The following is a 20513-nucleotide window of genomic DNA, read 5'->3' on the forward strand; positions in this document are numbered from 1 at the left end:
CATCTGGCTCATTCTTGACCATAAACGAAATACAGCACCAATGTTCCATCACAATGTTTAGACACTAATATTTCTTGGAAGAACTTGTGCTCTCGTACTACCGAGGAAATTACCTCGGACTGTTTCACACGGGTGACAGTGATACAAAGTTAGCATGATAGATACAAGACGGGCAATACTGATACATATTATACTTTTGAGTATTGTGTGGAAGTGAAAAGCGTAAGATTGCATCTAAAACAGCTGCGACAGATTTTAAATATTTTTCGGTAACATTCAAAGTTCGTCGTTCTTGTATGAGTGATATCAACTGTTATTTCTAACACACTGATTTCACACGCTCTAGTCCCAAGAAGCATGACATGTTTTGCTTCTACTGCGCTTCCCACACCCTACACCCAAAACGTGAAAGTCAACAAACTAACTGCCGGATATCAAGCCAAAATAAATAGATGAAGGAACATAGATTTGGAGAGAAAAACAGACAAGAAAAGAGTACAAAGTAATGTACTAAAGGATGTGGTATTATACTGTAATGCTAATCTTATGATGGCGTAAAATTCGAAGGACAGAAACGAGGCCTTACATCGAGCGTTACTCATCCAGTTGTACAGGCAAGTTGGAGTGTGGCGCAGTGTTAAAACGTACGTGTATTCAAGTTAGCATTAATACATGTAATTTGTCATAACGCCTGCATGTCCTATTGCGTCAGTGGGCATCACACTTTTATGACTACATTTAGCCGATGTTTGTGGGTTGATCTGAGTTTTTCATTTTGCCACTCCTTTCCTTTTTACATAATATCCCAAATAAGTCATTGATCATTATGGATACGTCGCTCCTATGCACGATATGAGGTCAATTTGATATTGCATACTAGCATGTGGATGAATACAATAAAAATCTCCAACTTACAGTGATACCTTGGTTGGAAATTGTTACGTTCCTAGATAAGCCTTGATGCAAAGGCTCTAAAAAGATAACAATGCAACAGTCGATATGGTTTCACTAATTAGTCCATATTGACACAAGAAGACATTTTTAATTTTCGAAATGACTTGAATCATGTACAGTAGTCCAGTTGATGCCTTTGCAGATGTCATTTCATATTGACGCACCGAGGTATTGGTAGGTCATCTGTCACTGACTTTTTTCGGCTTTCGGTCAGATCATGAAACGCTCATTTTCGCGGGAAGAGCACTCGGGGTGGTGAGTGCCAACAGACGAGATTTGAGATTTGCGCCAGTGGAAACTCTCATCTCGTGTGTCGGGTCCGAGAGGGCGTCCTTTGGACCCCTGTCCATCATCGGGAAGACGAACCTCGGGTTGAAAACGGCGGGATGTGGAAAATGACCGGGACTGTTGGGGTGGATCCCTCGATTGGGGTCATGATGGTGCAGCTGGTTGGCCACCTGTGGATGGTGGTACAGCAGTGGCTGGGTATGGCTTTGGTAGGGTGGGCGTTGGTGATGCGGCAACTGATGGAACTTGTGTGCGCCGCCTGCTGCAGTCAGGAACGGCAGCGCCCATCGGGCGATCGGCAGGGCGGAGACAAACGGGAGATGGGGCGGGAATGCTGTCTGATGGTGGTGTGGGAGATAGGTAGGAGAAGGAGGCAATTCGGATGGTGGTCTCGAGGTCTCTATCCTCTGCTGTGATTGCACTGCACTGTAGGCCTGTGAATGAAAATCATTGAGAAATAGACACGTGAAGATATAGACGATGCTTTAAACACAAGCGTTTGCGTTTAGTTTTAGGAATAAAAAGAAACCATTGCAAATTCCGATGTACATGAAACACATCGCCAGAAGAAACCTTTCAGGCTTCTTTTCATAAATTCTGATGGTTGAATTAGGTCTTGACGCCTTGGACCAAAGAAAGGATTTGTCATGTTTTCCCGTGTTGTCTCTGCGAGAGTCGATAAGGACTGCTTAATCTCTGCAGTAAACATCGAAAATATGTGCGAATTCTAAAGCCACTCAGTAGAAATCGATTAACACTTGTAAGGAGTGAAATAGTAACGGTGAGAGACTGAATAAACTCCATCCAAAAATATCCCCAATCATCGATACCAGAACAACGCCCTCTATATGTGTTCACTTGCAGTGAAACAAACAATTTAACGTTGAGCGCGTTGGCGATAAAAGGATTGACAATGGGGGAAGGATTTCGATGAAGCAATAAGTCCCAGTCCTATTAAGCAAGCCTCTTTACGATAGTTTGTTAAAGAAGCATGTTTTATTCTGAGCGCATTTCAGAAAAGCTAGTTCTGCCTTTTTCGTCTGTTGAGAATGACAAGGGCGTTAAGTTGCCACAAAACCCATGTTCAAGACAACTTAATGCCCTTCTCATTTTCAAGAGACGTTTTGTACATGTCAGCAACACTTTGGAAAACATGATAAAGTATTGATCATTCCTCGCACTTTTCTGATAAAAAATAGCAACCAGCAAATACCATTGCAAAATATTCGAAGTTTGTGGTATAATGTCTGTCATTGGAACTCTCAATGAAATGCAGTGTGAGAAGGGTAGACACCCCCCCCCCCCCCACACACACACACACTGATGATATGCCATGCGATTAGAAGTCTTCCTGTGGTATTAAAAGAGGGAAGCAGATTAGACAATCCGGTGTATGAGGCGCATAAATTTACAGGCCTTAATGTCCAGCTTAGGTAAACTGCTTCACACAAACTTGGAGGAAAAGAAAACACCTGGTATTGGTCTAATAGACATGCAGGTGTATCAGTAGATAGAACCCGGCGATCGAATGGCGTGACTGAAGTGCTATCGAGCGGAGCAAGAGCTTCGATCGAGTAATTGTTGCCTATCGATCGAAAGTTACGAGTTCTTTGTTGGCTACCATGTTTCGCCGCGCTGTTAAAAGGGGTGGGTTGTCGTTGCTGTGCAAGGAAGCGAAACTTTCTGGGGGAGTGGAGGCCTATTTTGAATTGCGGGGACCGTATCCATAACTTAATTCCACTTTAATATAAGAAAACAACATTTCAATAGCAGGTCTTCTTAGTGTGAGAGCGTCTTGAGAATTTAGGCTAACTTTTAACACAGCAGAGTACGTGTACAATTAATTTTGTCAGTGCAGCAATACGCCTTAGACTGATATGACATAGATTTGCATCTTTGAAAAAAAGTAAACTGCGATGAATCAAAACGCAAACGTGTCGTGCTTGCTCCCACACTCACTATAATATATTCGGTGTCCCCATGACGCTCTAATAATCAACGACAGTGATATTCTTTATATAAAATATGTAACCGCCAACGAATGTCTCGCATTCTAACGAACATCAGACTCGCACGTAAAATGCTTCGGAATGATCGCATCTCGTGATCAATCGACCGCACTGGCCCAAGACGATTCCCAGGCAGAAGTGCTCGCTTGGTTTCATGCAATTGTTGACCAAATCGTTCGCGGTTACTTTGATATGGCACGATTCGATTCCAAGTGGGTATTTGTGGGCACAAGAGCCGAACTGAAGAGATGAGAGAACAAAGAAAAGAAGCGAAGACGTGCAGTTAAAGAGTTTTATTTGCACCCATCCCTTCCCTCCTGTCCTGCAGCCCAAATCAATGACCGATGAAGCTTTGGTGGTGATGATTGGCGTTTGATATTTTTCACGATTGATTTTTAGGAACGATTTAGAACAAAAGGCACGATAAGTGGTCCGTGTCACTGTTTCAGTCCGAGTCCCCTTCTCTGTGAGCTTTGCACTGGTCATTGTCTTTCCCCTTCAAAGGGTATGATTACGCTTCGATTAGATTCGGGTATGTATGTGACGCGGAAGACAAATAGGTTGCAATGTTCAATAAGGCGGGAATGTATCATGCGTTGCCCCTGGAGACGAGCAGTACACAACAACATTTGTTGAGTGATACTCGAAATCCTTGAAGTAAATAAAGGTTCTGTCTATTTATAGAGAATCCGTATCGGCGTTTTGACATGAATGTAAATATACGCAGAAGAAGTTAAGAATCGAGTTTCTAACTATTTGCGGTTCCCTTCTTTGGATGACAGGCTAAATTTGACGAGGAAGAGAAAACTTGAGATATGTGAAGTGATACTTGTGGAGGTCAGCAATAGAAGTTAATCAAATATTCAGAGAAATGTTCGACCACTTCTTTACAAAACTTCCTCCATGGAACTGACTGGTTGGCGGTACGGAAATCTTGCAGAATCACCTGTTGTCACGTGGCAATGACGTCAATGCGAATGACTTTCCAAGGGCATTTCACCAGTTGCATTTTACAACTTATCCAAACCGTTCACTGCATAGTTCTTAACATTGTACATTGCACTAGTTGGAACACCCCAAATCCGTCACACAGGAAGGTTGCAAGATTTTAGGTGAGGGAAAGATAATACTCCGAATATTTTGTGACAGTTAATGTTTTATCTTTAAAGCGCAGTTCCCCATAGCATGATCAAGTTGACTTTGATAAAAGAATAAAATCAGATGAACATTCTTGTTGAAGTGTCATTAAAATCAGAAACAAGGCATGAGAGTTAAGGAATGGTAAACTTTCTTGTGTTTTAAAGGATAACGCTAAAGAAAAAAGTTTGAGTTTTAGACTATTCCAACGCATCTAATCTCAACAGTCAAGATAGAGCAGGGCCTATGTTAGCATTTGAAATAACAAAATGTAAGACTTTCACAATCAGCTGAAGCGAGATGTATACCAGTGAGATAATCAGTGACAATGTATTATCACATGATTGTCGACAATATATACCATGCACATAATTACGACCATCGATGAAATGTAGTACCGCTATTTAATTTCAAACGTATATAACTTTAGAAGAGAGAACATTTGTATGTGAATACACGTAAGATATCGATATTTCTTTCAAGAACTTTGAACAGAATTTTGCTAAAGAGAGTAGGCTTGATAAGAACTGTGACCATGAAGAAATAATCTTCGGTTTTGTGGGAATATGAAGGAGAAAGTTCGTTGATGCATGGTGTCTCTGTCTTGTATTATTGTTGATATGCTTATTCGTGTCTTTGGAGATAACACTGCGCGTCTAAAGGAATAATGCACCCAAGAGCTCAATTTATTTCTGCTGTATTTGTTTTTCGGATTTTTAGCTCACCTGAGCCGAAGGCTCAAGTGAGCTATTGTGATCGTTCTTCGTCCGGCGTCCGGCATCCGTCGTCAGTCTTGCGTCGTGCGTCATGCGTCGTGCGCTGTGCGTCGTCCGTCGTGCCTAAACTTTTTACATTTTCATCTTCTTCTTAAAAACAGCGAGACCGATTTTCACCAAACTTGGCAGGTAGCATTCCTAGGGGGTTAGGATCTCAGTTTGTTAAAATGGGCGCCATGCCGAACCCAGGGGGCCCCCAGGGGGCCCAAACCCCCCAAATTAAGGAATCTTTCAAAATCTTCTTCTCTAGAACCAGAAGTGATAGAGCTAAGTTAATTAAGTTAATACTATGAGTTAGTATATTGATGGCTGTAGTTTCAAGTTTGTTCATGGCGGAATCAGGGGTGCCCCCCCCCCCCCTTGGGATCCATGGGAGGAGGGTGGGGAGGGGTCCTAATGGGGCCTAAATTGTACACTTTCATCTTCTTCTTGAGAACCTCATGACCGATTTTCACCAAACTTGGCAGGTAGTAGGGGGTTAGGATCTCAATTTGTTAAAATGGGCACCATGCCTCACCCAGGGGGTCCCATAGGGCCCAAACCCCCCAAAATTAAGGAATCTTTAAAAATCATTTTCTCTAGAACCAGAAGTGATAGAGCTAAGATAATACTATGAGTTATTACACTGATGACTGTAGTTTCAAGTTTGTTCATGGCGGAATCAGGGGTGCCCTTTGGGGACCCAGCGAGGGTAGTGGGAAGGGGCCGTAATGGGGCCTAAACTGTACCTTTTCAGCTTCTTCTTGAGAATCTCATGACCGACTTTCACCAAACTCGGCAGGTAGTATCCCTAGGGGCATAGAATCTCAATTGTTCAAATGGGCACCGAGTCCCACCTGGAGGGCCCCAAGGGGCCCAAACCTCCCAAATTAAGGAATCTTCTCTGGAATCAGAAATGATAGAGCTAAGATAATACTATGAGTTAGTACATTAATTACTGTAGTTTCAAGTTTGTTCGTAGCAGATCCAGGGGTGCCCCTCTTGGGGATAGGGGGAGGGGTGGGGAGGTCCAAATGGGGGCCTAAATTGTAAATTTTCATCTTCTTCTTGAAAACCTCATGATGGATTTTCACCAAACTTGGCAGGTAGCATCCCTAGGTGGTTAGGATCTCAATTTATTAAAATGGGCACCATACCCCACCCCCGGGGGCCCCGAAAAGGGGGGGGGCTCAATCCCCTAAAATTTAGGAATCTTAAATAATTTGGGCCCTTATTGTACATTTTCATCTTCTACTTGAGAATGCCTGGTCAAATTTTGGTAGAGCTGTGAATAATTAAGATTAGTGACTGCGTGAAAGGTGAACTTGCGATACTCGGGTGAGCGCTAGACCCGTGGGTCTCTTATTTAAATAGTAACATTGAAGAAGCATTAATTTCGGATCATTCACCATTTTTTTTTTAATGAAGCTTCCCAAATTCAAATTACGCTTGTAAGACCATGGCCAAAAGGAATAGATATGTTTATGAGGGGACAGCAAACTATACGAGCCCTGCTTATTAGTAGTCCCCTCCATTTCCAACAACTTTCTTTCGGCATTTGTCATTAAATTCACAACATTGTACCTCAGTTCACAGTTTGTTAGTTTTTCATTACATTGTTGTGTTATCATGTATATTCAAATATTATACAGCGATATAATTGTATTTGTTGGAAAAAAAAATAAATGTACAATAAGGATGAAGACATCGAATTAATGTACAGGGTTCTTGTCAGAAGCATGCAAGATGAAAGAAAAAAAAAAGTACAATGTTCTCTGACTTCCCCAGTGCCCCTAACCCCCATGCCACTTCATGAGTTCGCATCTTCTGTTACACAACTTTCAGCCACGTTTAAGAAACATACCAGCTGTGGCTGAAAGAACATTTAAAGCAGGAGAACTCGTTTACCAGGCGCATCGCCCGAGGCCGGGATTAGATGATACTCTCCCCCTTCAACCCCCCCCCCAAAAAAAAAAAGGCTGATTAATGTAAATGGCTATTCGATTTTCTATCTGCTCTTTTGCCGTGGATTCAGACATTCTTCCAAGTTACAGTCGTTTAAAGAAAAATCGATTCCGGCTCAAGGACACGAAGAGAAAGTGGGAGAAAGATTCGGTAACTGACGATATATCACCCTCTCACGACCAGTCCTCTGAACATATCACTGACATTGCATTTCAATAATGTCATTGTAATCAGTAGTATTACTAGGGAAAGACTGTTTATTATGAGATTGTGAAACCTCAGTGTATAGGACTCGTAAGATTTCCGTCATGTCCGTGGGCAGATGATTAACAATATGAATCGCGCCGCGCGAGAGATTTTTAGTTCCGGCTTTAAGGGATCGTATAGTTTTGGTTGAGGCCTAACTTCAGGTTTCTAACATTTTTTTTGAGAGAGATATTAAGAAACCTCGCATGAAATATAAAGGAGTATGTAACTTCAAGTGTAATGCAAAGTTTATTTGATGAAAATTGGTTTTGAAATGGCTGAGATACCCTAAACAGAGCAATACTACATAATAAAAAGGTGGGATGCACCTTTTATTCCGACCGCTTTGATTTACTTTGTTTTTGGATGTCTCAGCCATTCCAAAACCGATTTTCATCAAATAAAATCTTCATTCCTCCTAGAATTGTATGCTCTGTACTATTTCACAAGTAATTTCTTGATATCTCGCAAAAAAGTTAAAAGCCATTTCTCATCACCACCAATACTATATCATCCCTTTAACGGCGTATTGATATCATCCGTTTACCATCCCTGCCGAGGGAGGGCGATGTATCCTTTTATAAGCAGCATTCTCAAGGACAAGCTTTCTGGACTTGTATTTGTAGACACTCGTCCGATGACCCACCGCACTTGTCTCCGCTTGGCAGGGAATTATCCATGTAAAACGATGCGTAGACCAATTAATTTCAGCATCCTCCACCATATTATTTAGACCCCCAAAATATATGCACTCATGCAATTTACCACTGAAACTATTTTCTTCTTTCGAAAGGAAATGAAAAAAAGAAGAAATCGAAATCCATATCGGGCTATGCGATCATGTTAATGTAAAGTGATGCTCAAACCAATCAATTACCGCATGTAGCGCCAAAAGCTTAGACAAAGATAGACCTTAACAAGGAGGGAAAATATATGTTCAAACAGCCTACAAGCATTTCCGTAACTTGATAGCTCATACAGACGGTAAACAAAGGTCCATAATGTACTTCCTGCAGTTATCTCTAAACCCCGCACCGTCATTGTTCGAATGAGAGCTCAAGTGTAGCGTTTGCATTCAAATGAATTTCAGAAACCCTAGGGTGTAACATGACGATATCCTTTGGAGTGGACAAGAATCAATGCTTGCTTCAATGACAGGCAATCAAGATTAGATGTTAATATAGCGATGTCTGTCTGGCACGCCTTCGGATATTGGAAATGTTATACGTTGCTCGTACTCGCTTGAATTTTTCATGCCATTTTTCTTGACGCTAACTTTCATTTGACAGAGGTTATACGGATCACTCATTTTATCATTGTATCCCCTGTCCAGAGAGGACTCGATTGATCTTGATATTTCTTCTCGTCAGATCCGGGAATATTTCTTTTGAATTTTGTCGTTAGTCGACCCACCTCATTAGCGGGGACTATAATAGTGCTAGTGTGGCTACCGATAGTCAGTCCGTACGGATGCTACGTAACTATCAACCAATCGAGCGTGGGAGGCTGTCGCGGAGAAAGAACCGCGCATCGAAATTGATTCGCCTCGTCCGTGGCTGGCTCAAAGAGTGCTGCGCACAGATGGATCTACTTTCATTTTTCTATTAATAGTTTCTGAATGACCCACCTTTCTGTCTTCTGGTAGCTTGTGTGACTCTGAGATCGGGATAACTGGAGGTCGTTCTTTCTTCTCGCACGGGTCGACAGCGTCGGAGCATTTAGGCTGACGGCGGGCTCGCTTTGGATCTAAGAAGGTAAAGAAAGAAAGAGGATGGGGGAACGGCCACAGGGTGGTACAAAGGAAACTGTGAGAAAGGATGAATATGATGTCAATGCAAGGACAGGGAAGACAAAGACAAGAAAGGATGCGGCATTCTATAGATCATCATGCTGTCCAATGGAGCGATTAGGGGCGTATGTATGAAAAGGTGAACATAAAAGTCCCCGTATTCCCCGCGGAAGGTCATGTGGCCGACCTTGGAAGAGTTGGTTTTGTTACGCCTCCCTGGTCTAAGACACTATTAGGACATCCCGCCTACCACTTGTTTGTTTGCCTTTCTTTTCTTTCAAGGGGAAATTTAGTCGATACGCGCTTCGCCACTGTGACCATTTCGTAGAATACACTGTGCCATTGAAGCATGGCCTTACCAGCCCAAACAGACGCTCAGAATAATCATTTTTCACTCATTCGCGTTCTTCCAAAAATAGAGTGCTACAGTTATAACCCCTTCTGCAACAAACAATATGTCAGTGTAGTGTTACTGCAGGAATTTCTGGAAAAACGTCCCCTGCAAGTCTCTGGCAAAAACGTGTGCATGATTTTTTCAGTGATGCACACACACACGCACACACACACACACACACACACACACACACACACACACACAACCACAACCCGAAGTGAGTGGATTGTGCGAAAAAAAAAAGAGGTCGGGTAAGTATCGCGCAAGCTCTAATCTTGTGCGAGATCGATACAGCACAAAGTGTGCGCCGTCAGAAAGGGCTTTTTCACCGATTGATTGCAATCGATTGTACGTATCACTCGGGTATGGCGCAACGAAACATTTATTCATGCAAATAAACAACCGCGACAATTGCCGAGGTTTTAATGGGACTTTTAGTGTATCCCGAACCTTTGTGAGCAAGGGTCCTACCGCCCCAAAGAGGCACTAAATTACTTAATTACTTCCGTGGGATGTTTTTAATCACCATTCTTTTTTTGTTTTACTCTCCTTTGTTTTTGATGGCAGGATTCTTGAAATTATCAAAATTTCAGTTTTAACTCAACTTGCCCCACCATTACAAATGTTAGGCCAAAAAGTAGTCTGTTGAACAAAAATTATCTTCGCATAGCTACTGAGCATTATAAAGAAACGTCTTCAGTTTTAATGTTGTCTTGCCAACATCGTCTTCGATTTGTAGATCCTCAGATAAACAACCCAAATGTAAAGTTGGTGTGATTAATAGTGGAAAAGGTGGCTAATGTTTAGAGGCTGTTATGCGCCGCATTTCGGTTCCATCTCCCGTCGTCACATTTGTGAAGATTGATGGTAAGATGTCGAAACCTCATCTACTCAGGGGTAATCCTGGTGTCAAAACCCAGGGTTTTGATGGATAATCTCGCTGGGAGACATAATATCATGAACGCCTTCCTCTTCTCAAATTACCCCAAAATTGGGATTTGAATTCCCGAAGAATAGGATCAGCAACTATTTGTGTCATTTCATTCATAGAGATAGTAAGAAATAAAGACGAAATCTGCAATAGCTTGGATTTACCTGTTCCCGTTACCGTCCCCTAGAGTGGGGTATAAGATGCAGCTCCATCAAATCAACTCGGGTTTCACTTCATTGTAGCGTTTTCAATACCTTTTGTTTACTCAGAAATCATGATACCATGATACTCAGTACCATTTTCTGTCTACTCCGTAGAATGTGCATACAATTTTGTTGGATTTTTCCGCCAGTAATTCGAGCGATTAGAGTTTTGGGGTTTTCTGCTATTTCTACTTCTGCTTAATATGTTTATAGTTATATACCGTTTTAGACTACAGACTGTTTAAGTATATATGAAGAGCTTGCTTCCAAAAGGCGCTAGATCCATCATTTTTCAATGGATTTAGCACCTTTTGGTTGCAAGCTCTTCATATATGGAAGCTATTCATTACTAAAATTATTGTCATGAAGTAAGTAGGCCTAATGTAGGCCGGAATGGCGTCCGTCCAATTGTCCAATCTCTTATGACGGTTATGAGGAAAGCTGACTGTGGTTTAGGCTGTGGCTTCATACTGCTAAAAATCGTTTAGCTTCTTTTACAATTACAAAATGGATGAGCAACCACCAATGTACATATCTCTCTGATATTTTTTTTTTTCCATTTGGGATTGATTAGTGATTGATCGTTGAACTTATTGGCGCTGCTCGGAGAGATGCAAAAAACAACCAGAGGTCACAGTTAATGAGATATTATCGACAATACAATTATGGTATTATCCCGTCAATGCCCTGTAGGACGAATACCTGAAATGTGTATATTGTACAATAATTATTCATTTCCATCTGTACGCTAATACGGATGTGGATGACGTATCCGTGTTATCACATCGTGCATAATAATTGCTCATTCCAACCTTCGGCAGACGGCTCTCATTTCGATTTCACGATTCGTGTGACTCCATTGCCTTTGGCCAGCTAATCGTTCTAGAGTGACCGGTTATCATGTGGTATCGATTCGCGGCCAAGCTACGTTCAAATTAAACAGACGGCTGCCCAGTGGGAGTTGTCTAGTCACAGCAAGGTTTTTCATCTCTTTTTCTCCAGAGATGCAACTTAATTAGCGGCCCCTCTCTCTGTCTCTATGAAGTCAACACCATCACGCAGACATTTTCCCCGCTAATTGTCACCAGTTATTTGGGGGCCCACCTAAATTACCCTATACTACTTTGCTTCGGTGTATATGGATTAATCCTGTGGGCGGGAGCGATGGGATTTCAGCAGCGGCGATTTATGAGAATGTTTCGAATATTTGTGGCTGGTGTCACTGCCTCACTCATGTGAAATGAACACGGTATTGTTACTTGGTGACTAGATCGTATTGATTATTTCGACTGTTTCTAATCCTACTGCGAGACTTACATTAGCTCAGATAAGTTTATACCTTTGAAAGTGTGCCCTACTTCTGAAGCGGAGTATTGATCAGTGATAACATGAAAAGAACATCACAGCAATGTGTCACGTTCAAACATTTTTTATCCATTTGTTTGTATCCAATGAGTAAGAAAGCAAAATAAATTCAAACCGGGAAGAGATGGGTATCGAAGTACAAAAATAGAAGTGAATGACGAGAAATGTTAATTGGGAGGACATAACTCGTTTATTTAAACAAGTAATATTTTGAAATCATAACGTTGAAAGATGAAATGCGACCATGGGGCTATGATGCGACTGAATTCTTCAATCAAATTACTGACCACTGCAACTCATCTGAGACTTTACATTAGATTTCACTTTAAAGCTCATATGCAGAAAATATGGTTTCCTGTATAGCTTTTTATTTAAGTACCTTCCAAAGAAAATAATAGGAAGAGATGGTAAGAGATTAAAAACATTAATGTCACCATTCTATCTATTCCCTGTCATGTCGTGAAATATTTACTGCAAATACATACAGCTTTTGCGCATGTATATAGGTTGCGGTAATAAGGGATGATAAATAGTAACAGCATTTCATAAATGGGCAACAACGGAGAGAAATTTGCGTGCTTTACAGATTCAAAAGCAAAAAAAAATTGAACAAAAAATGTTATGTTAACATTAAGATTATCTACTCACTTGGCTCAGAAGAAGCGCTGCTTTCGTATCCGATATCTTCCTCTTTTACTCTCTTCCCTTGCTCACGGAGACCTAGGATATCGTCCACGGCAAACGAAGGTCTTCTCGTCGTATTAGTATTCGACATCGGCGAAGTCGTCGATGACCGGTTGTCGCAGTCGCGCCCGTACTGCGGAGATCGGTGCGGTGTTTTTTTCTCGTCGTCGTTCAGGTTATGGACGTTACTGGGATCGTCCTCCTCAACTGAATCTGTTAGGAGGAGACACATACACAGATGTAATAGTCTATTATGACTTGCAATTGAATATATATCTGAACCATATACGTGGAACTATTCAGTACTGAACAAAATGATAGCGCAAATGAAGAAATAACAAGCGACTTCATGGCTGCTTTATAGCATTCATCAAAGCAAGACCAGAAATGGCCTTTTCTAAAAATTAGACGAGGTCATTATCATTTTCTTCGTATTAAGTTATCGCGATTGTTGCGATAACTTAATACGGACAAAATGATATCAGTCCCTCTGTCTCAAAGCTAACGTTGATAAGTAATCGTAGACATGCAGGGGCGGATCTAGCTTTTTATAAAGGAGGGGGTTGGGGCGGTATGCGAGGGAGCGTAGCGACCGAGCCCGAGCGAACGAGGGGGGGGGGGGGGGGGAGGGTGTGGGAGGGGGGTGTCCCTCTCCCACAGTAGGGAGAATTTTTGAAAATCTGTGTGTGAAAATGGCGTTTTCTTGCATCTAAAACATCACTATTTTTGGTATAGAGGTCATTGCCATAAATAGAAAAAAAAATAAAATTACAAGTTTAAAAAAAAAGATAAGATAAAAAAAAAAGTGGTCCCCAGATTTTTTTTTTTTTTTTTTTTTGGGGGGGGGGGGGGGTTGCAACCCCCCCCCCCCCCCCCCTAGATCCGCTTCTGACATGGTAGATGATAGTATCGATCACCACAAGCTGATGGTCGAAGGATCTCACCTTCCCTCTCGTCGTCGGGCTCGCCCGAGCAGTTTCTGAGGATCCTGTTGATGGAGCTGACGCTGGGCAGGTTGTCCTTGGTGCAGATACCATCGAGCAGGAGGCGTTCCCGGATCTCCCAGGCAAACATGGACGAGTTCTCCTGTTTGTAGAGAGCGATACGGGAAACCACGGCCGGTGTCGACACTCGCGGCTTGCTCCCGCCGATGGCGCCCGGTAAGATCGACCCGGTCTCAGCAAACCTGATTTGGGGAGGGGGGGGGGGGGGAGGGGGTATAGTGTTTAAGCTGTATTATTAAAAGGCATTTTGAATCGTAGATATTGTGGGATTCCACAGTGACCGTAAATACTCAGTAAATATGTGTCTTTTCAATCAACTATAGATATTTTAATAGCATTATGTGATTATGTGCGTTATTAAAATAAGCAAACCACACGATCTTGAATTTTGAAAGAAAAATACAGAACGTAATGTGGTTATTCTAGCTGTCGACACATTTTATTACCTGCTGAGAATCTTACTGACACACCCATGAGAGACCAGAAGTTGGCGGGAAATGTCGCATGGGCGTAGCCCCAGATGAGCCAACTCCAGTATACGGTGACGTACGTGAATGGGGAGAGGTCTTCCATTTGCGAACACGCCGCCAAGTTGGTTGATACCGCCCTGACCTTCGCCAGAAAACAGAGAAGAGTTCGCGTTTTAAAATTCACGATTTTCAGTGACACGTACTCTTTCATTTGAATTTATTTCAATTCAATTCAATTCAATGAAAATGGTAATACATACGTATAATCATGGACTTTTAGATATTATATCATACACCGAAAAATGGGGTCTCACCATCATTTAGCAATGGTGTGGGGTGGTTTGTTTGTTGTTTTTTTTTTAATTGATAAAAGTGCAATTATTGCAGGTACCATAATACAAACTATACTATCTCATTGGCCCGAATTCACGAAGGTGGTACAAATGAAACCATGGTTTAAACCATGGACAAAAACCATGGAGCGCCCATTGTTGCATGGAATATTTCATATCAAAATCAGTCATTTCGTCGATGAAATGATTATTTTGTAACGAAATTACAACATTTTGTAACTAACTGAACATTTCGTCTACGAAAAGATAATTTCGTTAACGAAACGGTCATTTTGTCGACGAAATGACCAATTTCGTAACGAAATATTCCGTGCAACACTTGGCGCTCCGTGGTTTTTGTCCATGGTTTAAACCATGGTTTCATTTGTACCACCTTCGTGAATTCGGGCCAAGATGTTTAGCTGGGTGTTGTCCCGTCATTGCCATTGATGACGAAAGCATTTTTGAATATTTTTGATGTAGTTAATCTGAAATATCTGCATTTCACATGCGATTTGAGTCTCGGTACAATGAACAGCAAAACAAGACATGGAGACATTGTTACGTAATAGTGTTCAGCTTCGTGAGATCACGGATATATTATTGACATTCTGAATGAATGATTCATCTCATTTCATTTCAAATCATTGATTTCATCTTCAACAAAAATGCAATCGCATTACGACATTTGGATGCACGTAATTCCACAAGTTCAGTACAACATTAAAAGAAAAATCTTGTGGACGGAAATATAAACATTCCTTGCTTTAATCACTTTAATATCAAGTGTTAAAAATGGCATAACTACATGAATATCCTAACTAGGAAGAGAGTAATTATGGTTTTGTTGACACATTACTATCATTATTTTGATGCTGTGTTTTACATTGTTACCCAAGCTGTTAAAACATGATCACACTGAGAAAGTCAGATGCTACACAGGGCGGTACACATTGGTTTAAAAAGAATGGAGCTGCAAACGTTCACATCATATAAATGCAATACTGTTTAACACCTTGCTATGTGTACAATACCGTTGCTAATACACAGCGGGAGATTAGCAATGTACAATGATTACACTGTGTCCTTCGAGTAAAATCGAAACACGGTGACTGTCAATGTAAGCACTGTGTTTTCCATCGGCAGTCTATATACCCTCTGTTTCTATCCGGAAGAAATATTACTCATGCGCGCCCTTATAATCCGCACATTCTGCTCACAAAAACAAGAAGCCCAACGAGACACAAAAGACAATGGAGAGTTGTCCAGTCCCTCCCCAGTCCCGTCTGCCAAACTTCCTGGTGTCTAAAAAATGGTCAATATTCGCCAATACCGCGCCGACCGCAGTGAGTGGTATTAACCGCCCGAGAGACATGACCACCTACATACACCACTTAGTAACCACCCATCGGGTGTGAACCGTCCCCTATCCGTTGCTAGGAGACGCCGTACGCCGACGCATATTCTTCTTGTCTCTCGCAAACCAACATCCGTGTTTTGACACAAATTACAAATACGACAACAAAGTGGACTTTAGGCGAAGGTCACGGTCATTCTAACAGATATTTCATCAATAATCCTCGTCAACAATTTTTATATTGCTTTCAGCGTTAGTTAAAAGAAAAAAGTTTAAAAAAGGAAAGTTATAGTTGAAAGAAAATGGACGATATCCATTAAATATCAATCACATTTCTTGAATATCATTTATCAGCATTCTTGTTTCATTCACTGATACGTAACTTAGAGCAGTGTATATAACGATATCAATACATCGATCGAACAAACATTCGCTCTGTTTCGTCAATCAGTGGTTGCATAGGTAAGACTCCTTTTCTCTAAATTGACCTGGAAGTGTATGGAAATAGCCAGAACATAAACAGCTCAGTTTTTTTGGGGGAAAAATTCCCCGCTCCATTTCTTGCACAGAATATTGACCCACATTTAAGTCGGATACAATCGCCGAGAGGACAACAACTCAGTCAGTGTCTTGTCACCGTACTCAGCCAAAGGTATGACTCCGGTGTGACTTCATAATAAGGAGCGTCAGGCGGACCATCAGGTTAATGAGAATGCTAAAAGAGAGGTGTATCCAAGTAATGATTGCAGCCCGCAAGGGAGCATCAAAGTTATTGTTCTCCTGTATCGGGCGTAAAGAAAGGAGAGTTCGGCAAACACAAAAACACGTTCTCGACGACTATGAATGAAACCTGGTATTTTCTTTGCCTCAGTCTACATGTTTTTGTGCAAGGCGGAACGTCGCTAGTATACTTTTTAAGCGGTAACTCTCAGACAAACACAAGCCAACACAAAAAAGAAGGGTAAGTGATTTATCATAGACAATGAACATGCCTTCAGTGGACATGGCTGCGCTTATATGACGGGAGAACACGAGACAAAGGGGACCGCTGCCCATGTGGGGCTTTGTGCGTCTGATGGATCTGCACCAAATAGGGAGCGCCTATGGCAAAGCTGCCTACTTCCTTGTCCTCGTCTAAAAACAGACCATCTTGTTGCATCTGAACGCCTGAAGATCTATTCTTGATGTGTGGCAATAAATGACGACTTTTACTTGAGACGTGAGAAATAACTGCTGAGTTTTTCAAGTTGACCGTGAATTAAAGAAAAAAAATGCCTAATTCAAACCACGGTTAATTCCTCTATACATCGGTGATGGATTTTAAAATTTGTGAGTGCCATTTTGTAAAGCCATGTTTCCTATGAGGATAACTACGTCTTTACACTAAGGGATACGGACCGGTAGTCAAAAGGTGCAGCATTTAACATGACTTCTGTCTGCCGAATTTTGACTTCAAATACCATAGCACTGAATGTTTTCTTCCATAATTTATTGATCTGCAGCGCCACCCTCTTTGAGTGAATGGATGGAATGTATGCAAAGAATGTTGCCAGTTTCTCGTTCAAGTAACTGCTGTGGATCAGCATCTTAGAAAGTCGAAAACAACAACACTACGAGCAAAAACAACAACAAGAGCAAAGTAATCAACGCTTATAGAGCATTGTGTAATGCACGAAAATCTGCTAGAAAGCGCCATGAATAATTCCACATCTGAAAAACAAAACAAAACAAAATGAGTCAACGCTGTAGAAGTATAGAGCGTGTTTTCAATACAATGCCAAACGTTTCGAGGCCCCTGTCTCGTACCAACAGCTGACGTACTCTTTCTACGTGCAAATACAACTATTTCACACATCAGTTTCAGCGTTACATGAAAATAAACACTAGAGACGTGGCTAAAATCTGACTAATAAGCACTGTCAGTACTACGCATTATACACACAAATATGGAGCTAAGCTCTTCCATTAGCATTGCCCCCTGTACCATCCGATTTGTCTTCTGCTTTTCGAGCAGTGAGATGGTTGTTTGAAATGACAAGTGGGAACTAAGTACATGTATTCGTTGATGGATGTAGGGCGCATCCAACGGCACTGGATACGAAGGATTGCGTAGCGGCAAAAAGGGGAGGGGAAGACATTACAATAATGGTGTGTGTGTGTGTGTGTGTGCGTGTGTGTGTGTGTGTGTGCGTGTGTGCGTGTGCGTGTGTGTGTATGTGTGCGTGTGTGTGTATGTGTGTGAGTCAAGTATGAATCTGTGTATGCCGAGAACGAGAGTTGTAGCGTGTTTACCAAAGTCGACAGTGGAACTATATATTTATTATTATACACTTAATTTGAGGTGACAGAATTTGGAAACTTGTTGCACATGGAATGGTGTTACAAGTGTGTGACATGCGCTCGAATGATGATCCCGTTACGTCACTCTATTGAAAGAAGTGGTCAGTGCAGAGTTGAAATCGAATGACGGCGTAACTAGCAATGACTAGGTGACGAGGTTTCCTTCTCCCTGATTGCAGAGTATTGTGTACTTAAAGGGGACCTCCGGATGATTTTCAGACTTTTACATTTGAACAACTATAAATTAGTTATACTGAGTACAGAGTTTCAGAATTTATAGTGATTGGGATGAGGAATAAAGATCTTTTCAAAAATTTGTAACGAATTGCAATTAACAAGGATGATGACATGGCAGCCTCGCCATAAGAAGGCATGAGTTGGGGCTCAAGGAAGCATAACAAAAGAATAAGAAATAGATTCTTCACAGGTGAACTTGTTAAGCAGGTGGTATTGTAATGGAATTACACTGCTACATTTATGAAATATGTGAGGCTCTGATGTCATCAACACTGTTCGGTGTAATTGTTAAAGATTTTCAGTTTATTGGTTTCTCTGTTCAAGGACTAAAATAAATTCCACGAATCTATACATGGAACTGTCGATTTATGTACGATGTGAAATTGTGAAAATCGTCTGGAATGCCCCTTTAATAGTTATACCAGTAGGCCTAAATACAATCACAGAACTTGTCTAGGCAATCTATACTGGCATCCTCATTAATTTTGACAACCACCTTGCATGCATACCGTCATGATCAAGCAATTATCACTAGTTCATTGTTCAAGTTTTTCTTGAGAATTCACGATGTAATTATGTTATTTGTTTGAGTTCTATTTTCAACTAAACAAACCCACTTGCCCAGAGAAGTTTTGGTCACATTTCCAATAAAGTTAATACATTCAGGCCAGAAGTTTAAGTCATTCTTTTGCATATATTATACGCTATGAAGCACCAATTCTTTGAGAGAGAAGATAGGTGAATAAATGAATATGTCACGGCAAGAGCAATCTTCATGTCAGAGATTAAAGTGATAGTATAGTTTTGGTTGAGATGGGGATTTAGATTTCAGGTTTTTGCAAAATAATTAGAAGAATCTTACATGAAAAAAACAAACAAAAATAAAACAAAACAAAAAGTGAAACAAAGTGTCCCTAATAAAAGGGGTCCCACCTTTTATCAGGACCTCTTTTGTTTTTAGATATCTCAGCTATTTTAAAACGGATTTTCATGAAATAAACTTTTTTTTTTCATCTTCAAACATGTCCAATGGTATGCACTTAAATATTTCGTGTAAGAGGCTTCTAATTATCTTGCCAAAAAAAAAAATATATATATATATAATATGAATCTAAAATCGGAATCCCTATCTCAAACAACTATCCCTTTAACGTGTCCCCTTTCAAAATACACTTTCCGTGATCATCTCCACAACAGGAACGCCACTGGCTGTACACATACTGCATATACATATCGAGCCAAGTAGAGCATATTGATTGAAGGGAATAACCATGCAGAACAAGCGAAATTTGGCAGACAGTCAAATGTTATTAACAGCAGCCCCTAAATGAAGTGTGAAGCAGATTCATTTCGAGTCCTTGTGAGTGTAACAGTACAGTACAAGAGCACGATATACTGTATAGAACTTCCCTTCACTATATCATTAGACGTAAAACGATTCTCTGAAAATAGGCACAACCGAGGAAATTCTGTTCCAGCTATTAATGAAAACAATAATCATCCTTCCTTCTATAATACAGGACACAAAATTATGGGTGAATAATGACAGCATATAATTATAGAGGCCATTTTCTTATTATCTGTAGATTGCGCTGATGCTATATAGTAAACACACGAAATCATCTCCAAAATTACCCAACCTGCAAGCAAAGCATGGTAAATAGCAACAAATCTCATTTTCTTTTTTTTTTAATGTGAGGTAAATAACTCGGTTATAATACTGATATCATGAAACACCATAATGATATACAATGCATCTGTGTTTACCCTTATGAGTCATGATGAAAAACGTGTTCAAGAACTGGTAGTTTGATTCCTCTCGTCAGCGGTCCGAGTGGAGAGAAGATCCAAACGAGGATTAAAGCAAGCGAAGCAAATACTAACACCTTTGGTATACTTGTTCCCCTTCTCTAATAGAAGAGAATAAAGGAAGAAGACTGAAAGTTCTGTCCTTATCACCGCAAGCAACGCCAATGTGAAAAGTTCCTTTTACCACCTCCAGCTTTTGTTCACCAGAGCACCTCTGCTTATTCTTGGTCTCTCGCTCCACCGA

At 41.0% G+C, this 20513-nt stretch overlaps 1 protein-coding gene across 1 annotated transcript; it reads right to left on the bottom strand.

Moving 5' to 3' along the window:
- Positions 1-1160: 1160 nt before the first annotated feature.
- LOC140232784 (uncharacterized) lies at positions 1161-20305 on the bottom strand. Its single transcript, XM_072312899.1, has 6 exons — positions 20228-20305; positions 14171-14336; positions 13665-13906; positions 12685-12933; positions 8982-9100; positions 1161-1676 (listed from the first exon to the last, which is right to left on the bottom strand). The coding sequence occupies exons 1-6, from the start codon at positions 20238-20240 to the stop codon at positions 1170-1172; spliced, it is 1296 nt and encodes a 431-aa protein (XP_072169000.1). The 5' UTR covers positions 20241-20305; the 3' UTR covers positions 1161-1169.
- Between the last annotated feature and the right edge of the window lie 208 nt (positions 20306-20513).

The sequence above is a fragment of the Diadema setosum genome, chromosome 9, assembly GCF_964275005.1.
Source record: "Diadema setosum chromosome 9, eeDiaSeto1, whole genome shotgun sequence".
Taxonomy (NCBI): Eukaryota; Metazoa; Echinodermata; class Echinoidea; order Diadematoida; family Diadematidae; genus Diadema; species Diadema setosum.